Genomic DNA, 27,218 nt, shown 5'->3' on the forward strand with positions numbered 1-27,218 from the left:
GGATTAAAATAACTGCTTCCATCAAAGGATTTGGCTGCTATTCATTTACTTTGACAAAACAAAGAAAGAAGACACTTCAGAACCATATTAGCCACGTTTATTCCAATGAAGTGAGACAGTGCATATTTTATTACAGTAGTAGTGGGTTGGCTTACCAAGGTGATGCACAAGAACGTAAGAGTCAGAATGTTTTAGTTTTTTTAATGGACGGGTCAGGCAAAACAGTAGAAAAGTATACAAAAGTTGCAATAAAACATTTTTTTTCACTTTTTGGTACATTTCCAGAAAATAAAAGAAACTTTCGCATTGAATCAAATGTACTGAAAGCTGCGAATACAGCTGTCAAAACCACCGTACAATCTATTTCAGTTTGAAAGTTACATGCAGCAACCATGAGATCCGCTGACTTCTGGACTCCTCAAGCTGTCAGATGTTAGGTTTTTCAGGACGGAGAACCCAATGACTTAGGATGATGTTTTCTCAGCCATGAGTTGCAGGAGAGAACCTGGACGGTCTGAACTTCATCTCAGTGAAGGGAATGGATGAGTCTTTACCTTTCCAGTCTATCCAGACTATTCCCTGTTTTGGAAAACAAATATTGATGATACTTTGTTAGTGTATTTATCAAAGGTAATAAAAAAGCAGTGAATCTATGAATGTATTGCTAAATGATGGTTCTGTAGTGCCAGCTTGTAGTTTAAATGTACAAATTATGAAGCCTAAGTTACTCCTGTGTACTCAACACCCTTTGTTAAAAAAAATTACCAAAGCTTTATTTATTTGATTTCCAGTGGCTTTGAAAATACGTTCCTAAAGTTTGAATTAGAGAGGTTAAATGTACCTGATTATTACTGTTGATCCCATAAAGACCATTGAGGTTGGTCTTGTAGCAGTTTTTGTACCACCAGCCTCCAATGTAAGCCCTGGCACAGTGGATCCCCAGAGGATCGGGATCCTTGTCCCGGGTCGAGAATGGACGGCCATTATGGTACCTCATAGAGTCCCCTGAAAGAGAAACACATTGACTTTAGGATTGAGTTACAAGGCATTTGATGTACAATACAGTGTGCACTGCTCATGTCATGAAAAAGTTTTTACCTGCAGTTCCGGTATAGCCTGACACCTCAAGACTATAGTGCCTCTCTGCTGAGTCGATGGAGAAGTTGGCGTAATGAGCGTAAGCAGTATCATTTCCTGAACGCATATCCACTCTCAGACTCACAGGGCCGACACTGGTGAGGTTGTGGAGAAGCTCGTTTCCTAATGTTGGTAGACATAAAGAGCAAAAAGTTTAGGCTTATTAAACCTTTTTGATATAGATGTGAGGTTATAAGAAGTTTCTTGGTCAGTACCGAGCCAGAACTCTTCGCTAAGGTTTCCGAAGCCTGCGCTGTATTCACTCCATGTTCTGTAGAAATCTGTCTTTCCATTCATCCTCCTTTGGAACACCTAAGAAGAACAAATACCAGATTTTTGGTCTAAATCAAATATGCCAAAAGCTTCAGTTTAAATTTTGTTAAGATAAAATGCAGTTTCTCCCACCGTCCAGCCACCTCCATCAGCCTCCATGTCACAGTAGACTCTCACTGCCCGTCCTTCTTTTCCTTGTGGGTAGATATCTACCTCTCCTGACTGCAGAGCCCCGTTCAGCAGCTCCTGAGAGCACTCAGTAGGGAAGGGAAAGCGCAGTTTTCCTATTGGATAAGATATAAGAATCAATAAAAATATAGAAAAAGGGCAAATAAATGAGCAGAATCTGAAATATTCAAAATATAATACCTGTAAGAAATTCTGTGGTGACAACAGATGTGTATTGTCCATCTCTCTCGCCTTGTACCAGAACAATATAACGGGACATTGGCAACAGTCCTGTAAACTTATACTCCGTGATAGAAGAGTCCAGGGTCAACTCCTAATATAAACACAAAAACATACACACAAAGTTGATCTCTTAGTTGCTCCTGGGTATTTTGAGGCTTTTGTATATTCTGATGATGATATATAAGTCACCTTTGTCTCCTCTCCTGCCACCTGGTAGATCAGTCTGTAGCTGTGATAAACAATAGTGGTTGTCCTCCATGTTATCACTGCAGAGCGAGCACCCACCTCGTTAGCTTTAACCACTGAGGAACACAAAATGACAGTTTTAGTTAATTCACTTTAAACAGAAACGCAAAAGAGCCTCATCATACTAACTTATTCTCTCTACTTGCCATTGGCCGTAGTAAATGAAGTTGAGATGGCCATGCTCTGGAGACTGTCCTTCTGGCTCAGGACTTTGACTGTGTACAGGGTACCTCTCTGCAGGCCTCTCAGCTGGTGCGCCACTGAGTTTCCAGATAGCATCACTGTCACTGTCACGTTAGGAGCTGTGACAAGGAGATTTAACAATTAGCTCAGAAAGCCCCGTGTCAATAGTCGTTGGGGTATGGTTGCAAGCCACACTCACTCTTCGAGGACTCATAGCTGATAATGAAGCGGTCCACTTTCCCCAGACTGGGTTTCCATTGAAGCAAAGCTCTGGTATCTGTCACATTGACCACTTGCAGATGTGTTGGAGGGGCGGGCACTTCAAAAAAGAGACAATCCATTTTGTGTTTATTGCTGCTTTCACATGCTAAAGCAGAGAAAAGTAGCAATTCAATACAGTAAGCAGGTCTAACATTGTACCTGTGGTCATAATGGATGTAAGGCCGTCACTCTGCAATCTGCCGTGTGTGGTTGTTACAGTGATGATGAACGAGGATCCAGCAGATAACTTGGACAGAACCACATAAGATTGCTGGGAGTCCACGGTCACAAAGCTGCTTTCCCCTAGCAGGACCAGACGTCACATTGAAACATTAAACACATAAAATTTCCACACTCACTGATACTAAGCAAAGGAATTCTGAGGGATGCAGTACAGTGTACAGACAGCCTTTCACAGACCTGTGACAATGTTGGTGTATGTGACCTTGAAGCCTGAGAATGTGGTCTTTGGTTTGGACCAGGAAACAGTGAAAGAAGACTCAGTGACATTGCTGAAAACAATCTCTGTGGCTGGCTCGGGACCTGTTGGGGAGACAACAAGTAGATTTGTGTATAGCCTACATTTCAGTATTCATCTGTTTAGGCCCATAGAAATATATGCTTTCAGTACTAGTAGCAGTGGATAATTACTCATGAATGACATAATAGGTACAAACTTTATTACCTGTGATTGCAGTTGCTCTGTGAATCTTTGATTGTCTCTCAGCTGTTGTACCATATACTTGCAGGACATAGCCTGTGTTTGCACGAAGGTTACTGAACTCCACTGAGCGTACATTGCCAGGGACAACCATAGAAATCCTCTTGGTTTCAGATTTGCTTTTGGATCCAGCGGCTGTACCAGAGGCAGCAGTTGAGTTAAGGCTCTCACTCTGTACCTGGACTTCAGTTGTGTTCTTGGCTGTGGAGACCTTTTCCCTTTCAAAAGATTCTCCTTCAAACTCATCATGGTCCTCTTCCTCACCATCTGCCCTTGGCTCCCTTCTGACCACGGTAAAGTTCTTGAACATCCCTTGGGGTGCAGACCAAGTAATTGTAAAGCTGTAGGAGGAGATGTTTACAACCTTTACAGAACCTAATCCAGATCCTCCTATTCTCCTTGCGCTCCCGGAACTGTGGCTAGTCGTTTTGTCCTGAAGAATCTGAGCTTCACCTGCTGTTGTTGCATTCACTAAGTACTGACTCCTCTGTGCACCTTTGTCCTTTACAATCTTGCTGTTGTCAGTGTTTCTGTTGTCAACAGATTGCACATTTGAAGTTTCTACCTTGATGCGTTTGTGCCCAGATGATTTAGTAGCATTCTTCTCAGTAAGTGTTGACTGCTCCAAGGTCTCCTTCTCTGCTCGTGTTTTGTTTGTTCCTGCAACTTTGGTCAGAATGGTGACAATTTTGGCTGTGCCATTAGATTTCCTAACATTACCAGCAGTTACATTGGCATGAGGTTGGTCTTTTAGTTGGTCAGATTTGGGATGTGTTTTACTGGTAGTTCCTTCTTTAACAACCTTGAGGTCAGTTCTTTGAAGGACCTTTTTCGAGGTCAGGACTATTGTTTTTCCTTTGCGGGCCTCTTCTTGCTTTCTTCCCTCATGTTTCAGCAGAACTTGACCAACTGTTGGGCGACTAGCTCTTGTGCCAGTTGAAGTTGAGTCTTTGGTAATGGTAATTTTCTTAACAGAAGATTCATGTTTTGCTTTAGCACCAGTAGCCACTTTAGGTTTGGTGTCAGTCACCTTAGTGTCAGACCCCTTTTTTTGGTCCTTCTTCTGGAAAAGTGTCTGCTCCACATGTGTGTGTTTTTCTTGCATGTTTTCCTTGTCTTTGCTCAGCTGCAGGGTCACTGTTTCCACTTTTACCTTGACATTTCCTTTAGCAGTCTCTGAAATCGTAGAGCAGAGGTTACAATCAAAGTAGTCAAATCAAGAGAAAGAATTGGATAGAAAAGATGTGATTCAGTTTTCACTTACTTTTATTACACTCAGCCCCTTGTGCACATTTACTACAGTCCGGACCCATGAATCCCTGTTGGCAAACACATTTCCCCTTCTGACATTCCCCGTTGCCACTACAGTCACGTGGACAATTTCCAGAACATGGACCTGTGCAGAAACAAAAATACACAAATTATGTAATCTATACCTATTTCTTGCAGTAACCGTAGTTGAAGTCGTATTAGGGAAGGGAATTTGGCGATCTTTAATCTTTTATCAGGTTGTGATTAATTTCATTGACTTGATTAACAGCAACTGAAAAAAAGGAATGGTGAACATTTGGAGGCTTAACCAGCCGTCTTCAAAACAAAACAACATATTTGTGATCCCTATACAGTTAGACAAAGTCTAAAGTTAGCATGCTACCACGTACTAGCTTCTTTTACCACTAACCTAGCTTAAGTAGCTTAATGTTAACCAAATGTAAAACTTAACTATTGTACTGAGTTACCAAACCTTATTATCAGAATTCAGCCACTTCCTACCAAGTGGCTTTTTACAAATGCTAGCTGTTGTTAAGCCATGGTAAATGGATTAAATGTTGTTTTAATATTTTCATTTTTCATTACCTTTTAAGGCTCGGATTAACCAAGAAGCTGTAAAAATATAATGAATTCTCAGAAGCAAATGTATTCAATTAAAACCTGTAACAGAGCAGTTGACACAACAGCATTTAAGCTTCCCATCCTAAGTTTGTCATTAAGTGGAAAGTGGCTGCTGAATATGGTCAATAAAGTTGTGTTCACTATAATTACAGTCTTACATTTGTCCTTGAGGGAGGACATCTCCATTTCCAGTCGCGCCACACGTCCTTTCAGCGCAGCCATCTCAGCATCACATCCCCCGACGCAGCCGCCAGGCAACAAGCTGATTTTATGAGTCATCACCAATGGAGCACCAGGCTTCAGCTTCAGCTCCTGCTCCTTGGCTTTGCTAGACTCACAGCCATCGCTTATGACCACCTTGATTGGTTGGGAAGGGGCTGGCTTTTCTTTAGTGGCAGTGGAGGTGGGAGGTTTAACTACAGCAGTCTGATTGGCAGAGGGTGTTGCCTTATCAGGCTTGCTTTTTGGGTTCTTGGCGTCACTGGTGGAGGAGGATTTAGCTACAGCAGACAGATTGACAGAGGCTGTGGGCTTGTTTTTGGTGGTAGTAGCTCCACGGGCAAGAGCCGATTTTGTGGATGTTGACTGAACATTTTGAACTCCAGTTGGTGCAGGTTGGACTTTCTCTTTTGGGGTTTTAGCACTGCTGGCTGATGCAAGCTTGTCTTTGGTAGCCTTAGCTAAAGCGGTTTGATTGACAGAGACTGTGTGCTTTTCTGAAATTGTATTGGTGTCACTGACTATAGTGGCCTTTACTGATGCTGATGGAGTGGTTTGAATTACTGCTGGGCTGGGCTTGCTTTTTGCAGCTTGAGGGGTCGAAATAGTCTGATTGACTGTGTTTGGCTTTAGGGTTGGGCGAATGGTTTGTCTAGTGAGAGCCGCAGTGGTTTTTGGCTTTGAAAGGGTGAATACGGCATTTGGTTTGGATGCTTCACTTCCTGTTGAGTGTCTCCCCTCATTGGTTGGGGTTTGAAAGGAGGGGAATGGGGTGAGAAGGAGGAGAAGTCCTAGTGTCAACAGCATTTTGGGCCAACAGCAACAGCAGCCAGAGATGGTATTGGCTTTGGTGGATCTGATGTATGTTACCGTGAAATGTCTACTTCCTCTTTACTTCTGTTACCACTTGTGGAGGGAATATGCCAGGTCTCTTCTAGAAATGGAAAAAAAGAAAGAGCTCATTGTGAATGAGTGAAATACATATCATGTTATGCCAAATAATTTAATAGCTCATCCCAAGAACGGCATTGCTGAGCATACATGGTTTTTTCAGTCTGCTTCACATTCACAAAGTTCCTATTCACACATTGATACTTCCTTGTACAACCTTCTACAGCACTTTTAGGTTTTATACATTCCTTACAATTAAGCCGGCAAGAAATGCTCAAACGAGGGACCCTTTTACTCCAATTCATATTGACAACACACTTGGTAACTAGAAAACTACCACTACACAATATTTACAGGGTAATTACAGGGTAAGTTCTCTAATTTTATTTGCTGTAATATGAGATTTAAAATGACTCAATAAGCAATAACAGTAACAATGGATGGCAGAACACGTCAAAACATTACTTAAATACACTATGGATTTTGTGACATCAAAAGTTAGTTATTTCCTGTTATTTCTCCAACTAAATAATGTTGACAAAGTTATATTGCAAAACTTTTTTCTTAAATGTTACACTTTAAAAATGTAGAAAACCAAATAGAAGTTGGATAATTACAACAGTGTTCCAATGAACCATACTAAATACTACTTCTTTTTACTTGCTTGGCAAAACCAAGTCAAATCTAAATGAGCTGATTTGGAACAGGAAGGGAAGGGGTCGCCTTCAGAGTCGCCTGCAGAGACTATGCAAAGAGGTAACAGAGCGTCACTGTATGGAACTGAGGGACACTGTACCTCTTTCACTATACAGACAGTTACATAATCCGCTGCAGCCACAGCTCGTAAAAACATACAGAGAAATATGTGCAACCTAAGCTTTAAATCTGATGAAAGTCAAATCAATCATGCAGCATTCAAACACATTAGGATGCAAGCCAAATCTTATATCTTGCCTATAGGGGCACCTTGATTACTTGTCTGCAAGGATTAATTTATCTGCAGTAGTTAGCCTTCACTTATAACATCATGGAGCATCAACTTTCATGGCATTGATTTTCGTAGGACTGATAATAAACCATAAGAAAAATGTTGGTAACTTATAGAGCTTACAACCATGAGAAATTGTTAACACTATAAAAATTACACATCATGTTCTTCCTTCATTGCAATAAAAGCAGAGTAGCTGGTTAATGTCTTTATAACCACTAAAACACAACATTAAACACCAACATGACATTTCTGACCACATGAAGCCTCATGAAATAATTTAAAAATGTCACTAAAGAGTTAATATTTGAGCATTATCAGCAGATACCTCTATTTCAAAAGCTAAAGGTCCAATATGACTTCACAGTTATATTGGGTGTAAAAAAAAATCAAACTTACCAGAATAATGAATTAATTCTTAGCTTTATGGCTCCCTTTGTGTTGCTCCCTCCATCTGTAAAGCTGGATATGATCTGGGAGGATAGAGGTGATAGAAGGGACCACCACTAGAAAGAAGGAGCGTGATAAAGTCTGCTCCTACTTAAGGACCCCCCCACTCCTCCACCACGCCTAGTGGTCCCACTCGCTCAACCACTATGGAAATATTTGTATTGGACACACTAAAAAAGAGCAGCATTTTTAAACATATTTGTCAAATATTATATCTTTTTTATATTCCACTTTTTTCTTGTTATATTGCAATAATGAGTGATTGCTCTAACAGCTAAATTTTTGCTGGAAGATTTTTACAATTGAACTTAAAATAAATCAAGATATGAGTGATTTATTTTTGATACCTATATATTGCATCTTATTCTAAGTTTGTGTTATCTAATATCTAATATGATTGCACTTGTATTAAACATGCAGTCTTCCCCTGACACTTTACTGTTCATGACGAGTCATTTTTCATGTTCTTTCATCTGGCTATATGTAACTGCACATTTGCATGTTTCAGCTTTGCATTGCTGATGATGGTTATTTCAGTGTCTGCTGTATGTACGTTGACTTTTGCCAGACATTGCTAACACTTAGACACAGCATTGATTGAATAGGGCCATGGTCTGAGAATCATGATTCAGCTGGAATACATAGCATAACAGTGCAGGTATTCAGTGCTGACTCTGGGGGACAGGAACCTCTGGCTATATGAATTGGCTGTTTGTTGGAAGTAATGAGATGTAACTACGTGGGAGTTATGTAAGTGACCAAAAATCCAACCAGACTTAAGGAATGCTCTGTGAAGGCCCCAAATCCCTGACCAACTGGCCACCCACCTTCCCACCTTTTGTAAACCACATGAAGACAAGTATATCAGTGCTTCTTGAGAACTCAAGAGTCTTGAGCAAACAGGACATAAGGGAGATTTTACTATTTTTTTTACAGGGGACAAAAACACAAAAAAGTAGATATTTCAGCTTAAACATTTGGAAAGATAATGTAAGAGGTGCTGACATTGATTACAATTCAGTTGTCTTTTTTGAAAACTATTGTTATTCACAAATGGTAGTTTCTGTAAAGTTGTGATTCAGTAAACTGTAGTTTGAGTGTATTCACACAATAGAACCCAAGGTAAACCTTTATTAATGCTAATTCTAAATTCAGCTTTAATTAATAGTCAAAAGTTGAGAAGAAACTCTTAGATCTCTACTGCTTTAAGATTACAACTATTCTCTGTATGTCATGGTCATTCGCCTACATGAGTTTCATGGCTCGCTCTAATTGTTTAATGTACAAAGTATAAGGTCTAGTTTTCCATGTAATATAACATTTGTTAAGAAAAACATGCAGAAAACATGCAAAGCTATTTTGTGTAAAAATGGTGAAACTGATAGAAGAAATAGCTCACTCATATTCTATTACTGTAAAATGAACCAACTCTATATATGTTACAGAGGAAGTATGTAAGAAGCCACACAGTAAGTATACATTAGATATTTTTGTTGCTAATGTGTTGAGCTAAAATATTTTTCTTGGCAAGTACACCATGTTCTGACACTAACAGAGAACAAACCTACAGTACATTAACTCAGCATCCAGGTCTTTGAGCTGAGAATCATGATTCAGCTGTAAGATGTAACAGCTGATGCTGCACTGCACACTCAGCTAGTCTAATTGCTCTAAAACGTATGTTGAAAACAGATGTGTAATGAATAACTGTTATGAGGCAAAATCTTAGCTGCATTAAAAAAACATACCTCAAAGTCCAAATATGAATGCCTACCAATTACTTGGTGCACCTATCCAAAGACAGTTGACTTGCAAGCATGCCCAGAATAATATACATTATCCAATTATCGTGCAATATATTTTTATTGCTCATAATTGTGGACAAAATGAACTCAAGAAATAAGTCACAATCATTACCATCCAGTGAAAGCTTCTACAAAAGACCTTTTGCACAGCAGGTATTTTAACTTCTCACTTTATCAAAGCATGTGTGCTACTAGTCAATTTCGCGATGGGATCCATGCTTGTGTTTCAGAAGGTCATGACAGTCACGATCAGCAAGCATGAAAACTACCAGATCACTTAAACTGGCACAGCTTAACACACGGTCATCAAAATGTCTACTGCGAAGCTTGCACATTCTAATAACAGACAAAGTCACCTCTATATTGACATAAAATATCAACTGTAATTGACAGCAAATTGTGTACCAATGAGTGGGTGGTCCCACTCCATCAGTGCCTCCATCTGCTGGCAGCCTCCAGAAGAGCTCCGCCTTTGCTTTTATCCTTTCTGCACCTTAGACCACCCTCAAACCCTTGACCTCGTGTTGGCCTTTGGAAAGAGCTTAAAAAAGGCTACTGCACACCTAACACAACACACCTGGTCATATACGAGCATATTTCCAAATCCCCCAATTCCTACTTTCATAGTTGATATTGAGGCATATTTTGTTTTTGTTTACCTGAGCATCTTATATGTTGTATGTGTATTCAGACAATATATATTGTGGCAAACTGAACTATATGTAAAATACATATCTACAGTATCGTTCAATCACCTAAAAGAGAGCCTGTGCAATATCACTTCTACTTCTACTAATTGACTTCTCTTGATTGATTGTGACTCTAAACATAAGCACAACTCGACACTGCTTAGTCATGACACACCATTGATTACTTAAGAAAGCTTCAGTAAAAGAGATCACTTTTTGAATGTGATGTTGCTGTTGGCTGCTAATGGTGCACTTAAGTAATCCCAAGATGAAAAAGTGTGTGATTCAAATTTAATGAAATGTCTAATGGCAGAGGCTGAAACAGTGCAGCCATTGATCTGGCTGTGATTGAAGTGATGGTCAGTACTCCCATGTTGCTTACATTGGGCCAAGCCTCAGAGATTAGAATAATATGAGCACATAAGCCCTCACTTGTTCCTCTCCTCTCCGCCCATGCCCCCCTGTCTCCTGCACTGCCCCCTCCCACTGCCCCTCGTTCTCTCCCATTGCTGCTCCCTGCATCACCTAAAAAAAAACAACTTGTTTTGTATTATATAATTGCACTAAGCATCTTCTGTAGCATGTTGCTAAGCACATTTGAGGACAATGAGATAATTATTGATTATAAATTGATATTATTCTAGAATGTAATGAAAGTGGCAATGACATATCAGTATCTTTCTCCACCAGGGGCAAGTAAACAAGTCTTATGTGCAGACTGTAACTGTCACTTTATGTGTATGCACTGTGCTAACCCTAAAACCAACCCTCCCTTTCCTCATCTTGCAGATGCTTAGTAAAAAGGGGAGGGAAACTTTGAGGGGGGCTTGAGTCGAGCACAGAGACCCCTCTTAGGCCTTTCACTGCCAGTAAAAGAAAAAAAAAACCTGAAAAATAAATATATATTCAGCAGGAGAGCTAAATCAAACCAGTTCCCCAAACAGAATCACACGATTTGGAAAGATATGAAAGAGAAAATGTTTGTGCATGTACTTATTTTTTCAATTTCTGTTAAGTTCCATTTCAAATCATTGTTGCAACATATATACACAGTAAATGCTCAGAGCAATCAAACAGATACAGCGACATTTTCTGGACAACAGTGATGTTTTTTATTTATTTTTATAACACATGTAACTGTATGGGACAAAGATAAATGATAAAGGGTAACATTATGTGTTGGATTATTTTAAACTTTCTGTGATTGATCGATTCTTCCACCTAGCAGGCAGTATTTCTCAGTCATCATGGATGGTCTTACACAAAACTTACATGACTCTGGTTAGATATATAATGAACAGTAAGAAAAAAAAGCTCTCTGATTTCTGTGCAGCTCACAGGAAGCTGCTGTAACAGAGCTACACTAAACAGAAAAATAACGTTTTAATAGAACACATTGGTTTGGCAGGGCTCTTCACTGTCTGCAGCCATCTATCTTGTACCTCTGTGTGAATGTACGGAACGCTCTGCAAGCAGCTTTGTGTTGACTTTTGTTACATTCTTCCTCTGAGGGCTCTCTTTCAACCCAGGTGTTTGATTCCAGTAAGTATTGCATCCTACAAAGAAATGGAGAGCGAGTTTAATTCCAATCAGTCAGTGTGAAGTTATTAAGGTTAAGGTTAATGATTCTTTATAATTCATACTGTTATGAATAGTCTAGCAAAACTTACTTGTTATTTGAGTCGGTTGTGGGGCCATCTTTGCCCATTATCAGATACTGTTTTCCCAAATCCAGCTGTCCTTTACACTGACGTCTCTTAGCAAACACTCGAATTGAATTCCCGTCTACAAAAGTATCTCCATCTAGCAGACAGATGATTGTCATTATAGTTTTAATATGTCTTGCAACAAAAGTGTAGTGACATAAATAGCCTCTGCGTTTCAACATCACTTAAGTTTTAGGGTTTTAATGTACTTACGTGATTTGAGTTCCTCAATTATGTTTGTTCTGTAGAGCTCAAAGTTACTCTTCATGGAAACGTTGAGGACTTCAACCATGTATGCTTAAAAAAAAGAGGAAAATTCACTTTAAAATTAATTTGTATAATGTGTCCATATTGTCACTTGTAAAGTAAAGATGTAAGACTTTTTATAATCAAGTTTATATCCTTTCTGGTGTACACTACTGACCATAATCAACGGTAGGGAAGAAGCAAGCGTGCATTAAACGCCTGTTCTCATTCTTGATTCTTCGATCTGATATGAATGTGTTTTGTATTTTATGACAAGGTCCTAAAGAAAAGAAGAACAATGACATTTTAATGATGTACACATATTATCTACATTAATTCATCATTCAGTCCTTCATAGGGATGTTTTTTTTTTTTTATCAGCATGGCTCTTGAGTAGAGTAATGGCCTACTCTCTGCACACTGGCACACGTCCTCTGAACACAGTTTAGAGATCAGCTTGCTTCTTTGGGGAGCCGAGTAGAACACATTACACTTTACATCTGAAAAGATAGCACAAACATTGTAAATTGTTGGTTAATGAAACAAAGATGTCCTCTCTATCCTGAAAAAAAAGAAGCTGAAAATGTCAAATAAAAAGCTTACTTGGTTCATAGTAATCATAGAACACAGCGGGAGCAGGCTGGAGAAGGCCGATTGGGACTCTCTGTATAGCATCAAAGGTAATACATTCAATGCTATCAAAGAGCTGGAGGGAGAGAAGAAATCTTTAGTATGGGATGCCCATCTTTTTCTCTTTGTATTTTAATAGATCTCAGACTTACCTCATTGAAATATATCAGGACCCTTCCATAGGAGACCTCATAATGTGAAATGTATCGTTCAGGTTCCTCTTTAAGCTGAGAAGACAAGAAATACACTTTTTGATTTTCTTGTGTAAAATTTCTATGTAACATGTTTCTTAAGGTATGTTGGATGTCCACTAATATTGCAAATACCAGGACTTTCACTCACTGCAAATATGAAGAACTAGCCAGGGGAAAATCAGAACAACAGTGACTTCAAAACATTTTTTGAGTGCAGTTGAGAACAAAACAGTGGTTTCAATTTTCACAAAACTGTGTGATTTGAAGGAACATCTCTGGAAAGTGGTGATGAAGAGATTGGCACCACACTCATGTCTGCTCAGATCAAAAAAAAACTGGAACTAGCCTGGCCCAGCCTGCAGGCAAATATCCATTGCAAGCAGACCATTGTTAAGAAGAACAGTAAAAAGCAGACATTAGAAATAAGTCTGCTGATTATTAGTTGGTTAGTTTACTGTTGGGAAAGGAGAGAGGACAGGACAACAGCAGAAAAAAGAGGTGAAGAGATGTAGAAACGGCTCTGACTGAGAAATCAAAGATAGCACATGAAGACAACAGGTAGTGGATCATGGTATGCGATACAATGGTGTTTCAAAGAGTGTTGAATAGAAGAGAAAATGTCAACAGATTGATAATGTTGGGGCAGAAAAACTCAGTCAGGTGCTGGGCTGATTAATGTTGATCTGTTCCCTCTGTCTCACTTTACCGTCTGTCAGGGGCGTGTCCAGAGGAGTGACATGGGCCTCCCTCGAAATCCGATTGGCCACCCCAAAACTATGAACGGCTGTTTGCCTTGTCAGAGGCGGGACTTAAACATGTCAACTATTCTGACTACTGTTTCAACAGGTAGTCGTTTTAGAATATTCTCTTTTGTTATTACTTGTTGCTATACGCACGTTTTTCACACGACAGATGCACAGAAAAGGAATGAAATATTATATAATATAATATTTTTTTTAAATTGCAGGCACACTCTGTGCACTGTCGGGGCCAGTAACTTCCTGCAGTCCATGCTGATTTGCCAGGTAACAAATACGTGGTTATCTTTTAATTTTAAAGATAAAATAAGGAGCCCAGAAAAGCGACTTCTCCTCTTTCTACTGATTGTGACGATGAGAAAGTGGTGTTACAAAGACCTACTTACTATGTCTAGGTCCTCAGTTTCAACCTCAAATCCACTGAGAAGTGTGATGTCAGCAATGGCCATTCCTGTGAGATTACGATGCAGACTGTGACTATGTAAAATGAAGAAAAGACAAAAAAAAAGATTAAATCCAAGGATTTGTTATATTTTAAGCAGGGAGACAAAAGTGGTTTTAATGTCACTGAACTAACCTGACACAGACTCTGTAAGTAAGAGTGTCTTCTGATTTTGAATTATCTCTCCGGTTTTTGGTCTGAACATCAAACCACTCAATCTCTGATTGAGGAATTTGCACCTCCTTGTCCTCGTTGTTTCCATAGTCGTCGTAGTAGTCATAATTTTCAATGACCTTAGCTGGAGACATAGAGGTGAATGTACCTTTGTTGCTTTTATTAGCTTTACATGTGGTTGTGATTTGTTATCAGTAACAAAGGCTCACCAGTATACTTCACTTTTCCTTCTACTGTGACTGTGATAGAGACTTGTTTACACTCATCCTTGGGCTCCAGTAGATGATATGCTTTCACAACCTATAAGCAGATTCAAAGTAAACTACAGCTCTTTTTCAGCAAAAAAAACGACAGTAATCAAAGTTACCTTAAGTTTGGTTGTCCCTTTTCCTGTTAACTCCACATTAATGTTTTGCCCTGCAAGTTTCTTTGACAATCAACGAGAAAATGACAAGTAATGTAAGGATGATGTCAATTTTTGGAAATGTGCATTCAAAGGGAAAGCTGGAAATGTTCAATGATACCTTAAGGTCTTTTTCCACCTTGTCCTTCTTATTTTCTAGTTGAAGCTTTATAATATCTCTCTTTCCTGGAGATGTGAACACTGCATTTAGTCTTGCTTCAGGACTGACAGGCCTCTTTAGCTCATACTCTGCCAGGGCTTCCAGTGCCATGACCGTATCCTAGACATGACAAAAAACATCTCAACTCTGATGGTTTGTCTGGAATGTTTGATGTGGGACCATGCAGGGGATACAGATCCCAAAGCAGTGATGTTTCAGGTTTAAACACTTCTCAATTCAGCATCTGAATAACCTGTGTTGATCTGAAGCCTCCAGCACTGTTTTCTTGGGTGGTTAACCAGCAGGCTGCTTTGTTGGCCCACTCGCTTTTCCGAAGTTCCACTGCAGCAAGAAGGGCGTAGGCTGTGGTCTCTATTGTGATGGCATCTGCATTAACTTTATTCTTCGGGCTGGGATTGTTTGTCCACAGATAACACCCATTCTCTCCTGATAATTACCAAACAGATATAATAAAAATCACAAAGAGTCAAAAGAGAGAGTAAAATAAGTGATATATAAGTATTCGGTTACACATCCATAATTAATCTATAAATTGATATAGTGAACTCACTATTTTGACTTTTCTGTGATCTATATTTCACATTTGGGTTAAACATTTCCATATTGATTTTCACATCAATTTCCCAGTTTAGGAAAAATCCAAAGTCTGTCTGTCTGTCTGTCCATTCATCCATTCATCCATTCATCCATTCATCCATCCATCCAACAATCCAATCAACCAACCAACCAACAATCCAACCAACCAACCAACCAACAATCCAATCAACTAACTAACAATCCAATCAACCAACCATCTCTCTCAAACCATTTGTTTTGATTGGACATGCCTTCAGTAGCGAGATCTTGAAGTTTTGTCCAGATAGATGAATGGTCTGTTCCTGATGGAAGGCAAACTGCGAGGCAGTAGACTGTAATGGCAACAGCATATGGATGCTGAAGCTCCTCAAGGTGTGACAGGAGATATGATGTTGAACTTGAAATACTTGCCTCCTGGGAAGTAGGAGAACATTAGTTAATACTCTTGAAAGTGTAATATTAGTTTGCAGAATTTATACACTTCATTTAAGAAAAAGAACAATTACAAGGACCTCGTCAATGGACGAGCCAATGAGAAGTGAATGAGGTGGAGCCAGGACACAGCCAGGACCACACTTTTCTCAAATCACAGTCATAGGCACATTCAGACCCTAAATTTCTGGGATCCCTCATTCAACATGCGCAAAGTTTTCAAGGCCACTGCAAACTGTTTTCTCTAGTTCCTGTGGTCAGAATCTTGAGGGGTTTGAGTCACTCACCTGTGGTTTTGAAGAGGACTGGTGAAAGGACTGGTTTGGGTGGGAGATATAAAAAAAGTACCTGCTGGCTGCCTGCTAACCATTGACACTCATGCTCACTGCTCTTTGACGCACTGCAATGTTTTGGGCTCAATGCTTAAATGCAGACAAGTAGCATGTTCAGTGTTCTCCATTGTAGCAATTTAGTTCTAGCTCATAGCATGCTAACACTTATTATGCAGAAACACAGGTTTCAGGTAGACATAATTTGTTTTGCAGGTATTTGGACAACAAAGTGTATCTTGTGTCTCCTACAATTCACCTAGCAGACACTTTAATTCTAAGAAAAAAACATCAGAGAGAAAGTACAACACAAGCAAGGACCTAGAAACGAGGAAACAACGTCAGTAAGGGCATGAAGTCGATCCAATAGATTTTGAGATATTTCAAACCAAACCAGAATGTCGGTTTAACCAACACTGACATCCCAAAAGTCCATTGATGGAAGTCTTTATATTATCTTACCGCATTATTTCTTTCTTCAGGATTTAGAAATGTAAGGGACCGTTGCAGTGCGAGCGCTACGAAAGCTGTGATGAACATGTCTCGATCTGTGTCTTTCTACATGAATGACAGACATGAATGCATTCAGTTAACCACATTAAATACTTTTAATAAGTTTGCATGTTGTAAGATGTCTGTATAGCCTAGAGCTTACCAGAACTCCTCTGTGTAGCACTTGATGATGGTCAGTGAATGAACCATCACCCCTCTGCGCTGATAGCAAGAATCTGACTGGATGTCTGATCTCTTCGTCTGGTACTAACTTTGCAGTCCTGCCCTGTAGCCCATAAGTCTCTGCCTGACGTTGTGCAATAAACGATAGCAACTTCACTACAAGGGCAGTCACCCTGAGGACATGAATGGGAAAATAAGATGAAGAATGGAAGGAAACAATTATTTCAAATTTGAGATAAGGGAAATGAGGATTTGATTTTCTGTGTGACAGTAGATGTAACTACCTTAACTCCAAAATCAATAGCAGCATGACACTCACCAATTACTTTGTGGCACATAGCGGAATGATGAATAAGATCCATCGGCTTTCTTGAAACTTATAATTTTTGCATGACCTAGCACAAGAAGTTAAAAAACAATGAAAGTATATTGTTCTATTATTGACCTGTTGAAGAATCAAACAAAATATCCAACAAAACTTGTAAGAACTACCCAGGGCAGGTCAGAAAACTCAAATGAATATCATTATATAGGGCTTTTTTTTCCTCATACCATATGTATTTATGATACTTTCCTGCCGGGTACTTAGCTTCTCAGCTTATAAATACTAGCAAATACCATATGTCAAAAGTCTAATGGTCACCAAAAAAAAGCTCAATCGCCTTCTTCACTCTATGTGTGTCTTATGTGTTTAGTGGAAGAAGAGAGGCCCGCACACTTGCTTAAATGCCACAAAAAAGTTTTAATTCATCACAATGTTTCAACCAGAGGTCTTCTTCAGGTGATAAAATGTAAAAATGATCACCTGAAGAAGACCTTTGGTTTAAACACTGTGATGAATTAAAACTTTTTTGTGGCATTTTAGCAATTGTGCATGCCTATCTTCTTCCACAGTCTGCTGATTTTCGCACTGCCCTGTACCCATGTGATGTGCGTATAACTACCTCCTATTTCTTATGTGTTCAGTCACAAAAAAACAGGATTAACAAATGCGTAAAACATTACTGCTTGATGCGCGCCTACCCTGCTCAACTTCATCCAGGGCTTTATCTCTGGCACCAGCAGGCAGTTCAAACCATTGCTCACTGAGGTCAAGGTAGCGGATGGCTGAAACTGTAGGAGCAAGTTTTCCCATTGTCTGTTCTAAACATCCCGTAGGCAACCTGATCAATTTGGCAACTTTCTCAGGAGAAAGTAGGTTATTTGCATGTACACTGCCAAATCCGTCTCCTGTCAGATATTAGCAAATATTATTATTATTGTTAAGCCAGTGCTATAATAAAGGTTTGAAAATTGAATATCTGCGTCTAAAACACATACCTTCTACAGAAATGAAAATATTTGAGCTGGAGTCAGGGACTGTTTCACCTGGTAAAGATCCATCAATAGTGAAAGTCTCTGTGCTCTTGCCTGTCAGGATGAGGAAGGCAGAAGGTGGATCATTAAAGCATATGTAAAAAATTGTATACATCAACCATAGAGCAAGCAGCAACCACTATGTAGACATTTTGAAACAACTTACCATCTAAGTTAATCAGTTTGGTTTCTTCTACTCTCTTTTCCATTCCTTCTGTCTACATACGAAAAAATAACAGTGTCCCTTGTGTTACCCACTTATACAGGTGGACAAAGCATGTTGATTTGAGTTAACATTACTTACTTTTTAAAATAATTTATTAATAATTTGTGGGGTTTATGAAAAATTGTCACATACAGTATGAGAACTCATCATTTACTTAGGCACTATTCAAACATGACTTCCAATTAGTTATATATTTCAAAATGTATGTAAGTCAGGCCTCTATTGTAAAAAAAAAAAAAAAAAAAAGTTAAATTAAATCATCTGTCCTCACCAACACGTTCAAAGTCTTCTCAATTGCATCCAATCCATATTCATTTTCCATATCATAGATACGTATTTTGATGGGTATTGAGCCGGTAACCATGGGGACAGCAGAGAATGACACAAACTGGGAGGACTTGGGATTCAAAGTGATGTTAACAAAGGATGTGGTGGTGGCCGAGCCAGGGGAACAAAGCCCATCAGTTTGTTCCATATGAACTGCCAGCTAAAGAGAAAAAACACAATTTTAAACAATATTTGAATCATGCAGTCGTTTGTAACAGTGTGAGGTTATTTGTACCTGTAGTGTCTGTTGGCCATAGTTGTAGATGACAGGTGAAATAGAGAGTTGCTCATATTTTTTCACTGAGTAAGGCAGTCTCAGGGACACGAATACCTCCTGAAATGCTCTGAACTCAGATGGTTTTACTACACAGAAACCTGAAAAAAAAAACATGGTAATAATATACAAGTTTTAATAAAAAACGTTTAAGTTAGATACCCATGATGCATTTGTGAAGAGGAAATCTGTTATTACCAGTGGCTGCAGACAGAGTGATGACCTGAATCTCCCATGTAGTGATGGAATCTGGTAGAGCTATAACATAGCTAAGGATTTCAATTAATTCATTAATTTTAAAATGTGTCCGGCAAAAGCTCTGTTTATGTTTATTACAAATACGACTAAAGGTCGTCACTTTGGATAAAATCGTCTGCTAAGTGAATTGTAGAATTGTAGAATAAAGGTAATGTAGACAGGGACACATATTAGAGTTTGGAAAACATTGTGAAGCAATGTAATTTGCAATATACGAACTGAATGTTATAAAATGAAATTCTCCCATTGCCAGTATTAGACCCTACAATCATTTAATAAAGGTTGATATGTGTATAAGTGGCTGTATCACAGTGGAAAAGAAAATATTGCATAAAAACTATCTCAAACTGCTTACCTTTCTTTGCCATTTACATCAAATTCTTTGAAGTCAAAGCTCGGGGGGAAAAGTCTTCGAATGTTACGACCAGCATTTTCCAAGAAGTACAGTTCAATATCTTCTATTGTTGCAGCTTGAAGTAAAAAAAATTAAAGTAGTGTAATTACACTCTGTTAAAACTGTGCTAGATGTATCAATGCTATCTACTCTATAATTGCAGTAATGTTAAATGTAATCTCACTCCTTCCAAGTTCTTTCCAGGCTTCTTCTTGTGTCTTTTTCTGTCTCAGACGTTCTCCTTCAAGGCAACATTTTAAAAATGCTTCTGCACAAAAAGGATTTGCTTCGACCAGAGAGACTCTCCTTGCTCTCTCCTCACAAGTTTTTCTCATTGGGATTAGAGAAAAGCCATGAACACAACAGTCTTTCAACTTTTCGTCTGTAAAGTTAGATCCTGAAAATGAAAACAAGATGATGGTAGACGACCTCGGTGCATATTCTAACCAGATGTATCTTACATTTAGTTAGACATTTGTTGCATGCATAGTATGAATATTATCTTACTTAAAGTTGTAACTTCCTGTTCAAGGTCCACAGCACGTCTTTGTCGTGTGGATTGTGATTTACAGCCAAAACCTTTGAAAGTGTATCGTCATTAAAACTTAGCATGTGCTTAGTATGTGGAGAGATGTAAGTACAGCAGGAGCAATAGATTCATTTTGAAAATGTCAATGTGAGTGTTTTCCTAGTCTAGACCAACATATGGGTGTCTCAGTAGGCAAGAAATGTGACAAAAAGGACACTGCAAAGGTCACAATGTAATGTTTACCATGTATCTCAGATGGCAGGCCACGCAATTTGCCTTTATGATAATGCAACGCGTAGGCTTGGGCGATAAATGGGTAACGATTATTATCGCAATACAAAAAATGGCCGGGATATAATTATTACAATATAATTTTCCTCTATATAAATATAACAAATGTTTGATAGATTTAAACCTATAATTACACCAGAAGACAGTTGAGGCTGGCAACACCACAAACCTTTTCCACCATTTGAAGCCATATAACCCGTTAGAACATACGGAAGGAAATGTCCCAAACAAGTGTTAGTGGACCCTCAGCAAGCACCGGGCCAGTAAACTGTGTTACTGCGCCACAACTACTTGTCATATTAGCATTTTCCAGCACCGTGCACTGTGCTTATGACACGGAAATGTTCCTCTGTTCAAGCATAGTTGATCATGTTCAGACAATAAAGAATAATTAAACCACAATTAACCTTCTGGTTTCTTCAACTTTCACTCAGAGGCAAATATCAGACCTTAAATTTAAAAGAACTATTGATTTGACATTAGTTGTGGTAATTATCATCTGTTATGACATTTTTTAACGTGATAACCTTTTATGTCATATCGCCCAGGCCTAATGCAATGTGTAATTGGCCGTATTCAGGGTATAAATGAGTGGAGAACATGGTAGGGAGCAGAAAAGAGTAGAAAGCAGCTGACGCGCACTGGTCTATGGATAAAAACGTCATCACCCCTGCCCGTTTGCTTGTGCTGAGTAATCCAATACTTCTTACAGAAATATGCGATGGGGTGGCAGGAAAAACTCTGGATAAAGTCGGGATGAAAAATTCAGCAGTTTGGGTATACACATGCAGCTCATCCCACCAATTTCAAGAAATGTTCAGGGTTATTTTGCATGTGTGAATATCCCTTCTCATTATTATATAATTTGTATTCATTAAGATGAAGAAAACATGTTTTGTCTTACTCTTTCTCGACTCTGACTGTGAGTTAGATACAAATGAGAGTCCAGCATCTGTTAGCACTGAAGCAGGGTCAGATCCTCCCGTGTAGGAGCAGCCAAGGTCATATGTCTGCATAGTTGAAAATACCTGTAAGGTAGGAACAGGAATACATGGGTTATATAAAAACATGAGTTTGTTCTAAGACATGGTAAAAATGTGAACGTCTTACCTGTTTGGCTGTGAGTCTATTGTCAGTTTTGAGAGCGTAAATGGCCTTATCAACGGCCAGCAGAGCCACTTTGGCTTTTTGACCATGTAAGTCAAATTCAAGCCTAGCCTGTTGTCGAGGTTTAAACGGTCCTGTGAGTACTACCTAATTGGGTTAGAGTCACACATTAGATTTTCAAAAGCACTTCAGACAACAAAACAAAACATATAATAAAAAAATATATAGTAATTAAAAATAACCTAAAATAAACCAACATATCTAATGTGTGATGTCAAGAAATGGTTAATGGTAAGCAGTATTTTTCTTTAAATTCAAAGTTTGAAGCATTCTTATGAAACCAGATCATCCAACTCAAACACACACTCCTCTAACAAACATAAAATTCTGTCTATTTACTCTCTCGCTCTTATCTGTGCTGTTTACTCACCTTGACCTTTATCTCACATTCATCTCTGACATCAACCCACACCGAATCAGCAATGATGTTACCATGCTGATCATAGAAGTAGCCAATCAGACGGAACGATGGCACCATCTCAGTTGTTATCGGCAGGTAGACTTTAACAAAAGTACCCAATCTGAGAGAATCCTGTTTTATTAGCATCCCACGGCTTAAGATCTACAACACAGTTTTAAAAAAAAGTTTGAATATAAAAGTGTTTTGCTTTTCTTTGTAAAAAAAAAAGATGGTCCATGCATTTTGTTATGACTCACCATATAGTATATAAAGCCATTATTTGGGCCATTGACTGCATTTAAATTTACAGTGAGTAACTCCCCCACAGAGTATATCCTATTGGTAAAACTCAGGTAAAGGTAGCTGTTGCTTGGAGATGAGGCTTTTTGTATTTGTTTCCGTTGTTGCAGACCATCTGCAGACACCTAACGCAAATGGAATTTATACAGTTAATCTGAAATTAAGGAAAATACAGTGCTTTATCAATGTTATAACACATTTAACTTTTAAGATGTTCAGGGACAATTACTTGCAGAGTAATCTGAGCGTCAGTGTTAATATTAAACACAGGAAATACTGCCCCCTCCTGGTTAGTTGTGCCTTCCCAATGATCCTCTATGGATGATACTTCAATCCTTACAGGCACACCAGCTGCTGGGGAGCCATCAGGGTGACGCATGACAACCTTGAATAAAAACAAACAAATGAAGTAATATATATCATAAAGGATAAGTACTTAGCTATGCACCCATATTTGATTCATACCACCACATCTAGTGGATATCCAGGGATGAAATATGAACGTGTTCGAGAGAGATCAATGGAGTACTTCCGGGACATGATAGGAAGGTAAACTTCAGCCTCTTGTATTTCACCACCTGGACCAAATAATAAAAATAAAATCTGTGATGCAATGAAAATCACAAAGACATTCCCAATACTATCCTTCTTAAAACATCTCATATATGGGATATTTCAAGGGGGTGGTCCAAGCATTTTGGGATTAAATTATTAGTTTTACTAGTATGTCTACTAGTAGTAGTAGTAGATACAGCCATAGTAATAGTTACAGTAGAGTTAGAGGGGGCAACAGAAGAATCTTATTATTTTCAGAATATCAGACCCTCTGTGATGCTAATCTGCCAGTTAAATTCAATAATTTGTTTGACAAGGGGTCATCCTTTCTTCAAACAGTAATACAAAAAATATAATCAGGAAACATAGTGAAGAGTAAACATATTATTTCATGTCAATTAGTTCTTTGACACGTAGCTGACTCTGATATTGGTCTATTGTGACAGAGTTCTCTTTACTTTGTATGTTAGTGACAAACACTCCCAGGTAGAGTTGTGATCCTATGTTCTGTAATCCAGAGAGGGTTAGGTTTTGTTTTTGCAGTGTCACATGTAAGTCTGCCATCAGGAGCGAGGCTGTTCCATTCGGGACCTGCAGGAAAAGATAGATTGTTTTAGTAAGTGGTTCAATATGTGATTTGATCTCATGTGTTTAAATGAGCCATATTATAAAAGTAAAATAGATATGTTTCCTCACTGAACCAGTCAATTCCAGCCCCCTGAGAAAGACAGGCTTCCTCTTTTGGCCATCTCTTCTATTTTTTTCCATCACACCAAACTGGCAATGGTAAGCCCCTCTAACTTGCTCGCCATGTGAATACCTAGAAAAATCATTCAAAATGGCAAAAAGGGACAAAAAAAGAAAGTCTTTAAGGAATTATATCCGACAAGGTGTCCATTAAAAGCCAGGAATAGACTGTGTGACACCTGTTTGTGTAAATAGTGTAAGCTAATGCTAACAGTAGGCCGCCTGTAATCCTAGCAGCATTTCTAGCTCTACTTCAAAAGTCAACAAATTGGCTGGTTTTTTTTTTCAACTTATTTTTGTTCCGTTGGCAGAAAGCATTAACGAAAGTAGCCAGAACAGTAAAGTCGATTAAATGAATCAATACTTACTTGGCTGAGATGGTGAAGTTTAAGTATTCAGTGTTCAACAAAATAAAGCTCTGCTCCAGTTCAATGTTGACCTCAAAACTTGGTAAAACTAGGAAGGGCAACAAGAAGGCGTTCTAAAGAAGATATTTAAACTGTGAGGAAAAACGAAGCAAAATATGTTAAATTGAATGAACTCACCAAATTTTTCGACTTTGAACTCTCTGGTAGCTGCATTTTCTTTATCTCCTTCAAAGTGTGCTGTTATCTTCCATGTTCCCAATCTTTATCAAAAAAAAAACACATGGGTTACCTCAAAGTTATTCCGCTGTGTTGGATACAATTGATTGTAAGTCTGTTATATAACATACTTCGAGACATCAGGTATCTGGATTTTGCCTTGGATTATTCCTCCTTTTGCAGTCATAAGAGAATTAATTATTCTGTTTCCAGCTGCATTCTGTTATTACACAAAAAAACATGAATCATGAAATTAAACAAAGGAGGCTACTACTGTATCTTTTATATCTTATTTGTGACTAAATATGGACTCACGAATACTGATAACTGGAACGTTTCTTCATTAGGTCTGAGTGTCTGGTCAAGAGTGAATATTCTGTACCTCACTAAAGAGAAGGACAAAAAACTATTGTTTTCAGTCTTTAGAGTGGATGAATACTTCACATTGTTTATGTATTCACAGTTGTTGATTTTTACCTGTCTGTGTTGGGTTGTAGACTGGCTGATGGGTCTGAATGAAGATGTAGCCCCTGTGTTTTGATATCAAGACCCTTGTGGACTTCCTGCCCTTGAAGGATGGACTCTCTGCCACAAGGAGAAGGTAGGGATGTTTACTACGTTGAGGGGGAAGTCTTGAAAAAATGTCACTGTCTATCTGTAAGACAAAAGTAATACATTTGACTTACTGACATGAAAGCTCCATCAAATTGTTGTAGGCTATTATTTACATGTAGATGAGTTGGGAAGTTTCTCTTACCATGAGCTCAACTGTTTCGATCTTTCCTTCCACTGTGCACATGGCAGTTTTCCTCTCAGACAACACAGTACTGGAAATCTCATGCTCCAAGTAGAGAGTAACATGATTATTAAGATGAGACCGTCCCATCTGGACAAACACTTTCTCCTTAACACCCACATGAAACACTCCAGGGCCTGAGATAAAAAATCTGTACACAAATGTAACAAAACAGCATTACTATTTATATAGAGTATATTTTATTCATATTATTAGAATTCATTGACTGCTATGCTAAAAGAAAAGCACACACACTACTGCATTCTATATTCAATTATAACAATTAAATATATATCAATTGTTATTGTGATGGTCTTGAAAGAAAGAAAGCATATTTTAACCAACATGTAAAATGGCAATACATCACATTTTATACATTCCACTCATACAGCTATTCTACAGTTACCCGTTGTCCGGCGAACACTGGGATTCCATGGTCAAGACCAGGAACAGTATGGAAAATATGTAGCACTCCATGGTGCAGCTCCTTTCTTTCTGCCTGCTCGAACACGGACTCTTTATTAGGTTTTGTTATTCAACCACCCCTGTATTTCACAATCTTGGGCTCTTTTAATGCCCTCCCTCATTCCTTTTTTTGTTTTTTGTTTTTTTACCTCCAAGACAACTTTGAAATATCATTCCTCAGACCTAAACTGAGATAATCATCATATAGTCCAGTCTGCAGGCTGAACTGTATACGACATAACATTTAAACTGATGTGTACAAGTTTTGTGGTCATTTCTACACAACAAAAAAAAACCCAATAAGATTTAGACAGATGAATTTAATGCAGATCAGATCATAACGGACTAAGAGATGTATTGTATATCTGCTTCTGTTGTGTTATATTTTATGAAACTTCACTGCTATGTGACACTATCACTGCTTGGTTTGCAACATAAGAAGTGTTTGTTTCTGTTTCACAATGTGTAACTAAGCCCTCATTGGTTCCTTCAGGACCGGCAAATTTCCCCCAAATCATGTGATTTACAAGAAATCAAGTTTAGGCTCACTGGGTTTGGGTTGGAGTGAGGACTGTTGACTCTCGAACACATGGTTCAGGAGAGCACAGCTCAAGTATCTGTCAAATTAATACATCTATTCCTTCAGCTATGTGACTCAGGATTTTGGTTAGATTATCAACAGTAAATTGAGCTTCTTATCGTACACATAAAATGTTTCTTATGCAGCTCTTTCATCTCCCTTCTTACTTTACGATCCCTGTCATGCATGTGTTCACCAGAAAATATATTGCATGCCAAAAACTGCCAAACTATGTTCCGATCTGGAAAGATGGAAAAGTAGTGAGATTAGTGACTAAGACAGAGATTTTTTTTCTAACCATGTGATCCAGCAAGCAACAGATACACAGAGGCAAGATTGGAAACATGTTTTTTTTGCATTGCAGTTTATTTTAATATGCAGTAAGAGTTACAAAAAACTCCAAGTGGAGCAGGAAGAATAACAATTAAAAAAAAAATAATAATGATCATAATAATAAATTCATTTATACAGCACTTTTTTTTGCTTTGTTCTTATGTAAAACTCACTTGTAGTGAATGGAGACAAGGACAGGTGTAATGTGGTCACATCTCTGGCTATGCGTTGAAAGCCTTGCAGTAACGTTTTGATTACTGCCCTCAACAATATACAATCAACATTAAATGTATTGGCCTTCTTTAATAGTATACAGTATGAAATTACTGTTAAATTGTTTGTTTCATTTATAACATGGTTTTAATGTCCAATTTATATTTTGTATTAAACACCTGGATCGTCAACATCAGGCTCAGAATAGCTCAGAAAACTATAAAATATTGGCTCCTGCAAAGAGACAGATACTAGTAATCTTTTTTTAAATAAAAACAAATAAAAACGAAAGGAACTGACGAATAGGTAACCTTTCTTGTTTCTTATACTGTAATGTAATAATGAAACACATTCCTTTTTTTTTTTTTTTTAAGTGAACATTTTAGCATTCTGCTGCAGCCTTGCCAAGGAGGAAGGATCGCCTACAAGACGGAACTCAGGGAAATCCTTTTAATACTTTGAGTTGAGAAACCTTTATTTACTTAGTGCTTATATCACCAAAGTCACTTC

General features: G+C 38.4%; 2 protein-coding genes across 2 annotated transcripts; both read right to left on the bottom strand.

The window, feature by feature from the left end:
• Positions 1-82: 82 nt before the first annotated feature.
• On the bottom strand, positions 83-7,769 carry tnxba (tenascin XBa). The gene is made up of 15 exons (XM_061050729.1): positions 7,623-7,769; positions 5,284-6,278; positions 4,497-4,628; positions 3,197-4,408; positions 2,932-3,054; positions 2,671-2,814; positions 2,450-2,569; positions 2,214-2,369; positions 2,011-2,123; positions 1,780-1,912; positions 1,543-1,694; positions 1,353-1,449; positions 1,099-1,260; positions 842-1,005; positions 83-579 (listed from the first exon to the last, which is right to left on the bottom strand). The coding sequence occupies exons 2-15, from the start codon at positions 6,149-6,151 to the stop codon at positions 481-483; spliced, it is 3,675 nt and encodes a 1,224-aa protein (XP_060906712.1). The 5' UTR covers positions 6,152-6,278; positions 7,623-7,769; the 3' UTR covers positions 83-480.
• Positions 7,770-9,517: 1,748 nt separating this feature from the next.
• c4b (complement C4B (Chido/Rodgers blood group)) lies at positions 9,518-25,633 on the bottom strand. The gene is made up of 41 exons (XM_061050730.1): positions 25,524-25,633; positions 25,079-25,268; positions 24,799-24,976; positions 24,637-24,707; positions 24,453-24,541; positions 24,283-24,365; positions 24,106-24,193; positions 23,687-23,810; positions 23,449-23,581; positions 22,901-23,013; positions 22,665-22,820; positions 22,393-22,560; positions 22,106-22,297; positions 21,679-21,822; positions 21,473-21,596; positions 20,256-20,327; positions 19,933-20,145; positions 19,710-19,824; positions 19,295-19,365; positions 19,058-19,197; positions 18,767-18,982; positions 18,436-18,487; positions 18,234-18,323; positions 17,937-18,143; positions 17,233-17,308; positions 16,894-17,086; positions 16,701-16,796; positions 15,729-15,891; positions 15,134-15,327; positions 14,842-15,000; positions 14,685-14,744; positions 14,527-14,617; positions 14,279-14,441; positions 14,088-14,178; positions 12,902-12,976; positions 12,723-12,825; positions 12,530-12,619; positions 12,298-12,399; positions 12,087-12,170; positions 11,838-11,970; positions 9,518-11,723 (listed from the first exon to the last, which is right to left on the bottom strand). The coding sequence occupies exons 1-41, from the start codon at positions 25,592-25,594 to the stop codon at positions 11,582-11,584; spliced, it is 5,115 nt and encodes a 1,704-aa protein (XP_060906713.1). The 5' UTR covers positions 25,595-25,633; the 3' UTR covers positions 9,518-11,581.
• Between the last annotated feature and the right edge of the window lie 1,585 nt (positions 25,634-27,218).

This window comes from Labrus mixtus, chromosome 11 (genome assembly GCF_963584025.1).
Source record: "Labrus mixtus chromosome 11, fLabMix1.1, whole genome shotgun sequence".
Lineage (NCBI taxonomy): Eukaryota > Metazoa > Chordata > Actinopteri > Labriformes > Labridae > Labrus > Labrus mixtus.